The following is a 13,807-nucleotide window of genomic DNA, read 5'->3' on the forward strand; positions in this document are numbered from 1 at the left end:
CTTTCAGGTCAAGAGCAATAAGTTCAAGTTGCTTCGAAATGGATTCCAAGTGAGGGCCAGGATTTGTCTTTATATCGCCTCCAAGTAACAACAGTTCCCTAGTGCCGAAAGCCAAGTCACAAAATAACGAACAAAGCAGGTATGGGCACGGCAGCACAATCAGGCACACATTACTTGATCGGATGCATTTGCCATACCGCCTTCTTACCTGCATGAAAAACATGAAGGGATTATGCATCGGAATTCCAGCCATGCTGCCGTGCCCATGAGCCAGGCGATGTTCGCTGCCAGGTTTTGTAGTCCGCCAGGCCCAATCCGCCACCACGGTAGCGCTGTGGTAAGCTCCGGCGATAACTCTCGCTGACTTGGGGTGGTCCTTCCATGAGTGGTTTTGGTTCAAGATCGCCGGCATGGTTGGCACGGTGGCAGGGCTGCGTTGATCAGCTGAGTCGCTTTTGGCGAGCTCTGCTGCTCCACGCATCCGCTTCAAGCAGAAGCAGGGTAGCGAAACTCTGCAAGAAAAACATGAAGGGATTATGCATCCGAATTCCAGCGATGCTGCCGTGCCCTTGAGCCAGGCGATGTTCGCTGCCAGGTTTTGCATTCCGCCAGGCCCAATCCGCAACCAGGGTAGCGCTGGGGTAAGCTCCTGCGATAACTGTCGCTGACTTGGGGTGGTCCTTCCACGAGTGGTTTTGGTTCAAGATCGCCGGCATAGTTGGCACGTTTGACAGGGTTGCGTTGATCAGCTGTGTCGCTTTTGACGAGCTCTGCTGCTCCGCGCATCCCACTTCAAGCAGAAGCAGGGTAGCAAAACACTGGATGAAAAACATGAAGTTATATAAAGTTATATATACGAAATTATACGAAGTTATATAAAGCTTCGCTTCAAACAATGAAATGCACTTTTTAATACCAATGACATCGTTATAGCTAAGTTTAGTTTAGGAACCCTACACCTCACGCTTCGACGCTAGCTTTAGTTCAGCTATAACGATGTCATTGGTATTAAAAAGTGCATTTCATTGTTTCACAAAACACGAAAATAACAACGACTTTGCAGAGCTTGTACCCTGATTTTTCGCCAGCGTCGCTGCAAGCTCACGGCATGGAACTATAAGCTATAGCTGTCAATAGGCTTTAGTCGGGCTTCTACTTGTATCGAATGCACTTACTATCGGTACGTATGAAGATACAGCCTCAGGAAGCGTGCGTTCTTGTGGAAGAAAAGCATCATGCTGCCAAGCGAGTCCCTTGTGCAACGCAAGACAGCCTCGTAACGGAATAGGGGCCGGAGGGACCGCACCACGAACACATCACGGTCCAGGTAGACTCCACCATATTTCATCAAGGCAAGTAACCGGGTGACGTCTGTAGCGTGGTGAGGGTTCTGCAAATGGCGTATTTTAATTCATTTCCTTTATCCTCTATTCAAACGTAAGGGCTTGAAGGCATTGCGCGAAGGCGAGGGGTTACGTCAACGTTGTACAGGTTCATAAGACAGCAGCAAGGGTCACTTTTTTATTACAAGTAAAAATAAAATAACAAAGGAAGTAAACACAAAACACCCCAGCAAGGCGATGAATATATTCATCAGTTGAGAAATTACAAAACCAAAAAAATACAATGCCCCCGTTTTTTTAAAGAAAGATGCCTTAAATTCGAAGGTTTCTCTCATGCGATCCGAGTCAGCGAAAGTCCAAATCTAAAATGCTTCTCCCGTGTCGGAATGGCGCACTTGAAAAGACGTCGGCTTCAGAACGCGAGTGACCCAGGTTCTATTCTGACCATGGGAAGCAACTTCTTTTTCAGGCGCTTCATGCATCACGAGTGTGAAAGCCTGATCACGTGCCTCTGTGAAAACCCATTGTGGTAGCTCGCTTTGCTGCAGTGCGTTAGGGCCAACGGCACCATCCGTGAGGCAGCGAAAGCATCGCTTTAATAAACAAGCGGAAAACGCAGAAGACAAGCGTGGTGTTTAGGTGGCATCAATTGAGTTACTGAACTGGGTCTTTTCTCCCAAAACTTTTTGCGGTCCCTGCACGGTACCCTAGAGTGAGTGTCAAAGTGTTACGTCATGGAGAATGAAGGAGTTGCACATCACCGTAGTAGGGACCGTTATCACCGTCAGGCGGCGAGCAAAAGGTAAAGCGGACGATGTTCCAAACGGCCGCGTTATTGGCCGTTTCATGGCGGGTACCAGTAAAAGGTAGGACATTTCTTGGTAAACTCTATAATTCTGACATCTTACAGCCCTACGAGACATCTCTCAGACGTTGACCTTGTTCGGTGCGACGTTAGCGTCGCAGCGTGAGGTGTATGGTTCCTTGCGCAAACATGGCGTCATATAGACCGCTCAGAGGCTTTATTTAACGTAAACACTGGTGTTCGGTCACTGCAAGCGTCTATCGACGTCATTATCGTGCGCCATTGCGTCTGTGGTTTGTGCCTCCGACCTATTTTATCCTTGGCCGTTCAGAGTGCATTGAAACCTGTGTTGTAGCTTTCCTACCACAGAGATACGTGCGTATTTCACTGCAAAGGCGATTTCTCTCATATTGCAGAGCTGCGTTCGGCAAGAAGAATGCAACACTGCCGTTAATTCTCTTTCCTTCGAGCGTTACTCTGTCCTTCCAGACTTCGAGCCGCAACGGCGCTAACATTCTCGGGCTAGTACCCGTTGGCGTTTGATCTGACGCAGAGAACCACAGCTCGGCTGTATCAGCAGCCTTCCCACTAGGTAAAACTGTGTTCAGTTTTTTTTTTTCGAATTGGCTACCGTGTCTCTTTATTTCTGCATCTGAAAGGAAATCGGCCGAAACACACCACGCTTCTGTAATAACATATAATGAGTGCCGAATAACGCCGATAGAAAGATAGCGAGACAGTCATTTGAGGAACTTTGCAAGTTATTTGATGAGCATAGATATGTAATTTCGGGCGGAAGTACTTTGTGTTTGTTTACTACGCTCTGAAATAATTTGCTAAAATTAAGAAAACTGAAGAAAGGGCGCTTTGAAAGTACAGAAGTGAAGATAAAATTTTCACGGAGTCGCGAGTTACTTCAACACCTTCACTCATCGGGACGCCCTTAATGTCTATGGCTTCGACAGGAAATATCCTTGAAAACCGGTGTCAAGTGCACCGCCCGAACTATGGCTTCTTACGAGGATATAAACGTTTCTAATGCCCTGATTTTGAGCTCACATCGTCGTAGTGCATCCCATACCGAAGCAATCTCGATTGACTGACATAATTTCGATCATCATTGAAACAGTATCGTTGAAATGGTAGATATTCAATAGGTCTCGAGTCGTTCATTGTTCAATGCACCTAGCAGTACAAAATCCTCATACGTCCGCGTGTTTGAAACGCCTTGTGTTCGTCGTTTTACCAAGCACTTAGACATTTTAATAGTTTGAATGACTGGGGGGCGAATATCCCAAATACGATTTTCGCCCCCATTGGGATGGGAACATCCCCAATGGGAGCAGTGTCTCCCAAATTTGAAAGCAGTCAGTTTCTAATGTTTTTATTTAAGCTCCATTAACTGGGGACATTTTTACTGTAAGAAGCTTTTAAAATGGCAGAGAATGCCCTAATTCTCAATAAAATTTCTCGCAAAGATTGCGATGAGCGTACCCGGTATTATGCTTTTGTAGCCTTCGTTATGCTAATGTCGGATGCTTCTTCAATTCATAGTTCTGAAAACAGTTAAAGTTATAAGAATATTTGTCTTTTTGATAACGGGAGGTATGGGCTTTCATTAATAAAGCGTGTTATATTCCAAATCCCTTGAGACGCAAGTCCTCTGTTCGCTTTCCAGATGTACAGTTCATGCGAGACAACAATTCTTCGAAGTACTTTCACACAGCGGTTGCGGCGAGCACTTGACGTTATGGCCTTATATTGTGAAATACAGACATGACGGGGTCGAGCGCGGCATCTCAAAATACACACGGGTTCATGGGGAGAGTAGCGGAAGTTCTTTAATATCAACGGAGTTGTTTTGAGTCAAACATAACAGTTTTCAGGAAGGCCGCGGGTTTAAGACTGGATAGTTCCGGCTGTTTCCTACGTGCGTTTTGGTAATTCTAGCTTCCAATAGGGGTGAGAAAATTATTTCGGAAAATTCAATGTATGCCATTGAATGTCCACTTAATGCACTTAAGGCTTTTCTCAGTCGTATTTTGTGCAAGCTCTGGATGTCCAAAAAATCACACCAACGTTCACACATATACGTGCACAGTTCAACTACTTGATTACTTTCAAAGAGCTATGGCTTACCTGCAAAGGCTTCCCGAAGACTCTTTTAGGGAACTTTGTGGGCACGAATGTGAAATTTATGCCTTGAAGCAAAGGAACGTAAGGCCCGCTGAAGGTACACGGGCTGCAGTGCACCATGATCTGCTGCGGCCTGTGATTGATGTACATGGATCGGTAGTACACTACGTCAGTGAACTTTAGCTTTGGCTGATTCCATCTGGGCAGGCAGGGAGGCAACAGCGCTGTTATCTTCAATGCCGGTTGTAGAACCGCCATCCTAAAAAAATCCCAGAGAAGCCCCTCATAAGGAGAAAAACACTGTTCATTAGAAAGCTGTACTCGCACCGAAATCTCTTATGGCGTCCATTTTAAGGAGGGACTCCACCTCGTTTAAAAACGTTTGCTTACCACTAGTGAAGAAGTGACGACAATTCACTGTCTGTGCCGACATTGCCGTTTTCAAAATTGACTTCCCGTCGTCGCTGAACGGGATAAAGCGTATCGTCTCTCCATTCCGTACAAGGTGATGTATGGGACCCCATCCCACCTCTGGGAACGACGGTGATTGTTTTGCACTAACAGACAAAGCTCGTTAGACTACCGTAATGCAAGAAACCACCATTAAGAGCTGCACTTTAGGTTTTCTAATGGATGCCTAAGCATTACACAAACCCTCACACTGGTTCGTTTGGATAATGCTCAAGACGCCTACAACAAAAATGTTTAGGTAAAATACCTGAGAGATGTTATCAACAGCTCACGTCACATCAGCCTTCTGTTAAAGATAGCCTCTAACAAATTCTGATACATAACGTAAGGTATTCGTAATTGAAATAAGAAACAAACGCGTAGTCTTAGAGGTGTATTATGAGATTCGTGAAGTTTTAACGAACTACCCGACGGCCCTAGTGCTTGTGAACAGTGTACGTGCGGAAGTTTGCGAAACCGTTTGAAGCATTTCATAATGGTCTGGCAATGTCAGCGAGCCTAATATCACTTTGGTACTTTATTCCTTCAGAGAAGTAATCTAAATTAACCCCATACGTTACCCCTACTTGACATGTTTCGTACTGCTATTAGCATCCCTTTTCGATAACCAGCTTCACACACGCTCTGAACTGGTTCTTTCGTGTTTTTTGTTATGTGTTATGTAGTGCACGTGTATAAAACCCCCTTCTTCTAAATAAAAGTTGGTGGTCAGTGCAGAGTGTGTCTAGACTTTATTGCTTCTGACTTTTACGCTGTTCTTGCATTTGAGCAAAATGCACCAATCGGAACGCGTTACTTCCCTTTTACAGTACTCTTCGAAAAACACAATATCCACCTTTCCCTCGTTTAGGAAAAAAATCTTGCAAAATCAGTAATTACTGAGCTCCTGCGAAATTACACAAACGTGCTCCCGAAATTTCAAGTCTCCAGGGCTGGCAGTTTTAGCTGGACTGTTATGAGTCATTGATTCAGTAGGTGGGTGAGTCAGTCACACAGTCAGGCATTTCTCTTTATAGGAATATATATATATATATATATATATATATATATATATATATATATATGTATATATTTATGCGTGTGTGTGTGTGTAGAGCCACAGGGTGAGAAATGCGCGCCAATCCACCCGGCGAACGTGGCTGGAAAGAGAAAATACCCACGCGGTCTCACTTGAATTTACACTCGTGGCTCTGAAACAGTGAAACCAGGGGGAAGTTAAATGCACTTAGCTACACCCTTGATTACTACTAACCGATATTCTTTCTAAGGTCCAATCACGCGTGAGCCATTAATGGTGGTCGGTTGAATTGTATTGGTAAAGAACATGAATGGAAACTCCTTATAAAACGAAAGGAAGCTCAAACCCGGTGTTAGCCGATCTCACTTCGCCGTCTCTGCTGCCGCCCACTGAGGCGATGAGATCGGCGGCAGAGACGGAGGAAAAGTGAGATGCTATGCGTTGTTTGGAGATACGTTTAGTTTTACTAGCACCCAGAGAATCCGCGAGGCGCGCACGCGGTCGCTACATGCGCCGCTTGCGCATGTAGCGGCCATAGCATGTTTTTTTTCAGCACCGTAAACTTTTCACCTGTCCTAAATCCACTTCAATGCTCTCTAAGTCCTCGAACACCTCTACACTCACTTCGCTAGATAAAGTTATAGTGGTAAACGTTTCCAGGTTCAGATTACCATGGCGGCCTGTTCTGCTCCAGGGATTCTTAGCACATTCTGCAGCGTCAAAGGACTGACCGGCGCCGTGGTCAGTTCGTTTGGAGCCACTGGAGAGTGAGGGCCGCGGGTTAATTGGCGTATTCATGGGAGGTTCTGGTCAACGCAAGGGGGATGCTCGACCTCCACGCCACCGCTGCATCTATTGAACAAGGGCTATTCAACAATGGACCCTATTCACACGATCAATTCGGTGATCGAGAAGTGCGCGGAGTATACTGCACACATATATATAGCCTTCATATTTTATGAGAAAGCATTTGACTCGGGCGAAACCTCAGGAGTCATTCAGGCATTACTAAAAAAGGGTGTAGATGAGCATTATGTAAGAGTACTACAGGATATTTACAACGGTTCCACAAGGGAGAGCGGTAAAATACCTATAAGGAAGGGCGTCAGACAATGATACACAATCTCTTCAATGTTATTCACAGCAAGTTTACAAGAAGTATTCAGAACTTTGGATTTGGAACAGGTGGGAGTAAGGTTTAATGGAGAATACCTCAGTAACCTCAGATTTGCTGATGATTTTGCCTTGCTAAGTAACTGGGGGACGAAATTCAACGCATGCTTCCCGCACTGGACAAACAGAGTTTAACCATGCCTGAAAATAATATGCAGAAAACTAAAGTAATGATCAATAACTTCGGGAGAGCACAGTGGATTGAGATAGTTGGTGAGGCTGTGCAAATGGTAAGTGAATATATCTACTTGGGCCAAGTTGTGACCCTGGATCCCAGCCATGAGGCAGAGATAATTAAAATGGTAACAATGGGGTGTGGTGCATTCGGAAGGAATTCTGAGATTATGAATGGCAGTGTACCGTTGTCCCTGAAGAATAAAGTGTATGGCAGCTGCATCTTACTGGAACTCATGTACGGGGCGCAAACTTGGTGGCTCACTAAGAGCGTTCAACCTAATTTTAGGACAACTACGTGAGCAATAGAACGGAAGATGATAGGTGTAACATTAAGGGACAAGAAGAGAGCGGACAGGGTCCGGGAGCAAACGCGTGTTAAGGACATATTAGGAGAAATTAAGAAGAAGAAATGGACGTTGGTAGCGCATGTAATGCGAAGGCAAGATAACCGTTGGCCACTTAGGGTAACAGGGTGGATCCCTAGAGAAGGAAAGCGTAATAGGGGGCGGCACAAAGTTCGATGGGCCGATGAAATAAATAAGTTTGCTGGAATAAATTGGTCGCAGTTAGCACAGGTCCGGGATAATTGGAGATCAATGTGAGGGGGGTGTGCTCTGAATTCGGCGTAGATAGCGTGGCGATGATGATGGTGATTATGATGACGATGACCTCTTTTTTTCGGAAAACCCAACAAGAGCCGATAATACAAAGGGGTTTCCCTTTGATATACTTTATGCATAATTTTGCACCCAAGCACAATATTGCACAGAGTCCTCGGCACAGGGGCCCATAATCCTTCGTTCCGACACAAGGGGATAGTGTCCAAGCATATCAACGCTGTCTCAATAAAAGTATAGCTAAGTAATTGCTACTTAACTTTGCTTAGCTTTTAATCCACACTCGTAATGAAATTCTCGTCGTGAGCGTGTTGGCTTTTACGCCAGAGTTTGAACCCGAGAAGGAGCCGTCTGGCCCAGGCTATGTTACTTAAAAAAACTGAACAACAACCTACCTTATCAAGTGAATAATGTCAGGTACGACGTCGAAGGTGTAACCAAGTTTATTGTTGGCATCGTAGAAACTTCTAAACGGTACACCGCTGTCAAAGGTGGTGGCTTTTTCCCGGTATTTGAATTGTTCGAAGAGGGGTATATCCACGATATTATCGTCGAAATCGTCTGCAAGTCGCGCCTTCCTGTCTTCTCCTTTGACGTATTGATGGAGGAAAAGGGTTATGGAGAGACCTAAACCAAAGCTGATAATTGCAAAAACAAGTCGCCTGAAAATAAAGCGTAAAACAATCAGTACACAGTGTCTCTCTTAGGCCAGTGCTTTACTATAGTGCTTTACTATAACGGGTACCTAAGCTACGCTGGGGGCGGTTAATACCATGACCCGACTGTGCATGCGCGCGCGGGGGCACGGCGCGGCGGCACGCCCGCCACCAGAACCAACGCGTGCGTGCGCAGTCGGGTCCCGGTGCCAGGCGCCGTAGCCGCCAGCGTAACCCACGCTACAGGCTTTGGTAACACAGCCATTTCTTTATACAAGACCCCTACCTTATTACTCCGTATCCAGACGTTATCGCCACTAGTGTATTTAAGCCGTAAAGGAGCTCAGGGTCATGCATGGCTTTTGGAGGAAGCTATTGTAAGCACAAAATTGGGAGGAAATGTCCCAAGCCCTCGGTTAAAGCCAATACAGCCAATTTGTGTTGTAATAGTAGCCTGCTAGCGATTGTTTAATTGTGGAATTTAAACCTAGGACCAAACTGCTCTGTCTAGCGTTTTTTTAATAAGGACGAAGGGGAAATTAAAGCCAATTTGACGTCCCTGACATCTCCTGCAACAGCGGAGCTAACATCGGCATTGGAAGCCACCTCAAGCACAGTCGGGGGCCCCTCACAAGGCCACTGGCTCAGGTATGTACAGTCTTGGTTACAAGTTCGTAGGCGACACCAAAGGCTTGTGTGCCACAAAGTATGCAAAGCATGAACTCAACGTTTACAGTCACCAAAAGAGTTTATGACAATATGAAAAAAAGGTGTTTTCTTTAGCTCCCTAGATAAAACGTTTCAGCTTCGCTCGAGAAATCAGCTAGTACGTTGGATTTTTGGCAGCCTATACACTTTCGCGATGGCTTAGAAACCTTTGAGAAGACGGGCTACTCGAAGTTGCGTCACAGAGGTCTTGTAGTTCATCGCTGCGTATCTTTGGGGTAGCAGGCCAGTGCACGCTGTATGCACAGGAGTACGAACCGACATCGCGTACTGGCCGGCGGTCGCATTGTATCAGGAGCAATTCAAGACCGATTCGGCGGGCGCGCATGGCCTGAAGAGTACGGCCCCTCATAATCGTGTACGGTATCCTTTCGTTTAAATACAAGAATGGTATTTGGTGACGTCAGCACGCTGGCGGCCACCTTCCAAAGAAGTGGGGATCGCTCACAAAGCCAATCGCTGCGGTATGTACGCACGCGAAGCTCTCCCATGTGGGTCTGTTAGTTTGTCGGTGCATATGAAGGGAGAGAGAGAGAAAGAATAAAATATTGTTCTCTAAAGAGTTTCGATCGGGAAATTTTAACTCACTTGCAGTGGTTGCTTATTCACAGGTTCATATATGCTTCCCGAGCCTCCTGGCACCTATGGATCAGCCGGTGTTGGTCTTCCAGAGCGGAGCTGTTCAGCAATTTTGCCTCAGTCATTCTGTATGCTGACGGAATGAACAAAAATTTTGGTACTTGAGTGTTGTGCATTGTTCGATGATGCGTTTTAGTGTGCCTGGTTTTCAGTATTGGGGTCATTTTTTGCGGATTTTATTGAGAACATGCGGTTGAGGAGTAGAGGGTGTGCGAAAGGTGCTGCTTGTATCTGTCGATATATTGATTGTTCTTTCCTGGAAAGGCTAGGATGAGTGCGGGGAAGGCTCCTTGTGTTCTCCTTGGAATGTTTTATTACTTTTGCATATTTTGCTATTGTGTGCACCCCTTTGTCTGTTTATTCCGTGGCGCAGAGGTTTAGGTCTCTGGCTTGTCTGTGGGCGAATTTCTTTCCCTCAATATATTGTCTGCCTTACTGAGATATAGGTACAGTGCTACGTATGTTACCCCTGATATGACGAAGGCCGGCATTAGACGTAGTGTGTCGTCCTCTTTCATAGCTCTTCTTATGTTGGAGACTCTACGTATTTTATTTTATTTAATACATACTGCAGACCATCGCTAGGTCCAAGCAGGGGGGCACAAGAAGATAAAATGCAAAAAAATACAAACAATACAAGCAAACAAGGCACTTATACAGGGGGTAATTCATTCCACTCTTGTATCGTACTCTTGTATTCCCTCTTGTATCGTAACCTATCATGTTAATGATCTTGTTCATTGCGGTCTTGAGGTTTTTAATCTTCCATTGGAGACTTCGCGTGTCATGTTGAGGATCTCGTCCATTATGGTCTTGCGCTGTTCTCTCCTATCTTGGTTTTTGCAGTTCTGTGGCTGAAGAAGTCTTTTACATATTTGTACGTGCGCACTCCACGTCCTGTTGTTTTGAGGTTGTTGAGGATGCTTCTGTGTGTGACGTTATCGAATGCTCCCTTTGTATCAAGCGCGAGTATCGCTCTTTGGGCTTGCTGTGTTGCTGGTTTGACAAACCAATCCGTGGAGCTTTGCGAGTCCGTCTTGCGTTAGGAGGTGTTTGCACACTCCGCGCAGTGTTCAGGTTATGATTTCGTGTTAGTCCTGATGACTTTGGACTCGTTGGAGTGCCATTTGCTGCATCACTTTTTTGACTCACGAGGTGCAAGAGATCGCTCTTATGATTTAGATGTGGGGGGGGGCTCCTTGTTTGGGTACAATGCGCGCTTCCGCTTCTTTCCATACCGTTAGGAGGGTTCCCGTCTCCCGCGTCGTGTTTGTGTGATTGAAGACTGTCCGTCTTCCGTCGCTGAGGTTATGTGGCAGCCTGTACTGATCGCATGTGGCCCTGGGGAGTTGTTCCGGTCGCTTTCGTTAATGGCTGTGAGCAGTTCTGTTTCAGTGAAAATTTTGTGCCGCAATTTTTTTGGTGGACTGGAGTTGTTTTTGATTTCTCTATCTCTTTTCGTTTTAAAATACTTCTTTGAAGGTCTTTGGCTAAGTCGCTCGCATTGCCATTGTAATTGTTGACGGTGGCTGTGAGGGTGCGGTTTTTTGAACTGTTGCTTCCCAGTGGGTCGATCAGATGTCTGAGGAGGCTCCACGTCTTCCTGCTTGACCGTGTGCTTTGCAGGCCGTCGCTGAATTGTAGCTAAGGTTATGCGCACAGTTGCATCTCATATCCTGTCGCTAGTTGGTTTAGTTCGTGGATGCGCTTCCGAAGTTTTTTTAATGTCTGTTTCTTTCACCCCCTTGTTAAGCCGTGTCGTGCCCTTCATATGTGTAGGAGTTTGGCCTACACAAAGTGAGTCTGCGTTGTGGCCACTTTGGTTTGTGTGCGTCGCTTAGTCATTTAGGTTTGGTGTTTATCCCATTCTGCACAGGTGTCTGGTTCTTTCTTGTATTCCTCTGCTTGTTTTCTGAGTTTGTCCTAGTCTATAATCTGTCCATTGCCGGTTTTCGTGTTGGATCTTGGCCCTCGAATATGGGTCAAGATGTTGTCGTGGTCTGAGGCTATACCCGTCCCTGTGTTTTGTCACGTCGTGTCGAGGATTCATTGCTGCACAATGGTGAGGTCGGGAGTGGTGTCTCTTGACGTACTTGTTTCCATACGCGCTGGGGTGTTTGGTTAATTGGGGACCGCCAGGCCATGTCATTCTATTACGCTGACTAATACGTTGCGTCTCATGGAGTTGAACTGGTATCCCCACATTGGGTGTGGGCCGTTGAATTCGCCAACGAAGACAATCTGGTTGCCCTGAATGTTATCGAGGCTGTCACGTATGATTTATTACAGTTTAAGGTCTTTCTACTCTGGTCTGCCGGATACGTTGAGGACTTTTTTGTTGCCTATATTCTTGCTGCATGTTTCCAGCAGTACGCGTTCTACTCGTCCCTGTGGAGTGATTTGATGTGCGGCTGCAAAGTTATTTCTGATTATACAATCGAGTTGAAAGTCAGCGCTAGTCCTTTCCACTTCTTCTTTTTTGTGTCCGTGTTCGCGCTGTTCCCCAAGATGTATACAAGCCAATTTGTTACCACTTGGATCCGTGTATCACACGAAGCCTGGGTTCTTCGGTTTGGGTTCGTTTTCTACGGTGCTATGTCGGGCTTGTTTTCCGCCTTTTCTATGTTCGTTTGCATATCCGAAATCCTGTATTGTATGCCTCTGCAGTTCCATTTATAAATTATCGTGTTCTTTTTATCCTGCGCACTTCCATTGATAAATGAATGTGTTCACTTTCTGTTTTCCGCTATTCTTCTATCCAATCGTTAGCCGTTTGGAAGTCGGTCGTATTTGTATTTCTCTTGTACAGCCTTTCTGGGGTTGGGCCACTTCGGCCAGTGATCACCGCATTTCCCTTTAGCCTGAGCTGCTTGCACTCTTGTCCATCTTGCTTGCGATTGTTCCTACCTTGGTACCTTGGTGGACAGTTGCTTGACCAGGCTCGCGAAGCTTTTGATCTGGTTAATGAGTTTTTCAATCATTTGTGTGAGGCATTGAAATTGTTTTGACCTGTCCGTTTTGTTTGATTATTGGACTGCGGTGATTGCAATATACTGTTATGGGTGGATCTGGTAGGATCTCCTTCCTGGCCGCCTTGCGCTTAGTCTAATCGTTCTCCCCGGTTTTGAATTTTTTTCAGTGCTTTTAATCTAGTTCTGATTTCGCTAAGCTGTCGCTTTTGCTTGGAAATTCATCCCTGGAGCTGTGCACATTCGCCGCAATATTTGTTGTCTGCGTTCTTTCCAGAAGGGGGTGGTAGAGCAGGCTGGAGGGGGGGAAGTTCCTGTTGCTACCAAGAGCGATTGTAACCGCTCCTGCACAGCCTCCCTGTTTGATTGCAGTGGACTTCAGTGGCTCCCTGATTGCGGACCTGGGTCTTCTCGACTTGGACAAGGAGCGCTGCGGACTCCGGCTGTTCACTTCGGTGTCGTCACTCTCGACATCGGGTGTCACGATGAGCAGCTGCGCTCCCTCCCACCCTCGCGGGATGGGGAGCAGCGTTGGAAATCCGGAGCCCTCTGGCGCTTCTGTGGTCTTCCTGAACTTTGCGTATTGCCGCCATCAGCTCGTTGAGGCTTCCACGGCCGTTTGAGCACCACGTACCGTGTTTTGAAGCGAGTGAGGTGGACGTTCGCCGCGTGTCCCGGCGCCCAAGCTGGTATAGCGCACTGGGCAGCCGTGCAATTGGTGCCGCCATCTTTCGGCCCAGCGGGGTACCTTCGCCTATCATGACGGGAATCATCACCGGACATAGGGAGTACGTAAACTGCTCGGCTGTTAAAAGCTCACCTTGAGCGCAGCTAGCAGCGCGTGGGTTGAAAAGCCATTAGTCTTCCATCAACGTTTTTAGATGACGTTGTAATATAGCGTGGCGCAGGCGGTCACCTTTTGCATCCATAGTTAGAATCGCCACTGATGTCGCGTGCAGATCGGCAGAGAGCCACAGGGTCCCCGCACAGTGTTCGGTGTGTTGTTTTGCTATGACTCCGTTTGGTATTGTTCACTGTGGCGCCGCCAACTTGCTTTTTGGACTCTGTCACGTTCCT

At 46.4% G+C, this 13,807-nt stretch overlaps 1 protein-coding gene across 1 annotated transcript; it reads right to left on the reverse strand.

The window, feature by feature from the left end:
• Positions 1-1,174: 1,174 nt before the first annotated feature.
• On the reverse strand, positions 1,175-12,742 carry LOC144175640 (uncharacterized). Its single transcript, XM_077704691.1, has 4 exons — positions 12,669-12,742; positions 8,136-8,207; positions 4,288-4,483; positions 1,175-1,390 (listed from the first exon to the last, which is right to left on the reverse strand). Exons 1-4 carry the CDS (start codon positions 12,740-12,742, stop codon positions 1,175-1,177), a joined length of 558 nt encoding a protein of 185 aa, XP_077560817.1.
• Between the last annotated feature and the right edge of the window lie 1,065 nt (positions 12,743-13,807).

This window comes from Haemaphysalis longicornis, unplaced genomic scaffold (assembly GCF_048455015.1).
Source record: "Haemaphysalis longicornis isolate Haplotype H1 unplaced genomic scaffold, Haemaphysalis longicornis Haplotype H1 scaffold_3, whole genome shotgun sequence".
NCBI lineage: Eukaryota > Metazoa > Arthropoda > Arachnida > Ixodida > Ixodidae > Haemaphysalis > Haemaphysalis longicornis.

Excerpts from the sequence above, each read along its gene's own strand:
- LOC144175640 (XM_077704691.1), bottom strand. The coding sequence starts at position 12,742 with ATGATTGAAAAACTCATTAACCAGATCAAAAGCTTCGCGAGCCTGGTC. Across the intron at positions 8,208-12,668 it reads CTGTCCACCAAGGTACCAAG|AAGTTTCTACGATGCCAACA; the intron begins GTAGGAACAATC and ends TGTACCGTTTAG. Across the intron at positions 1,391-4,287 it reads TCTTCGGGAAGCCTTTGCAG|AACCCTCACCACGCTACAGA; the intron begins GTAAGCCATAGC and ends CGCCATTTGCAG.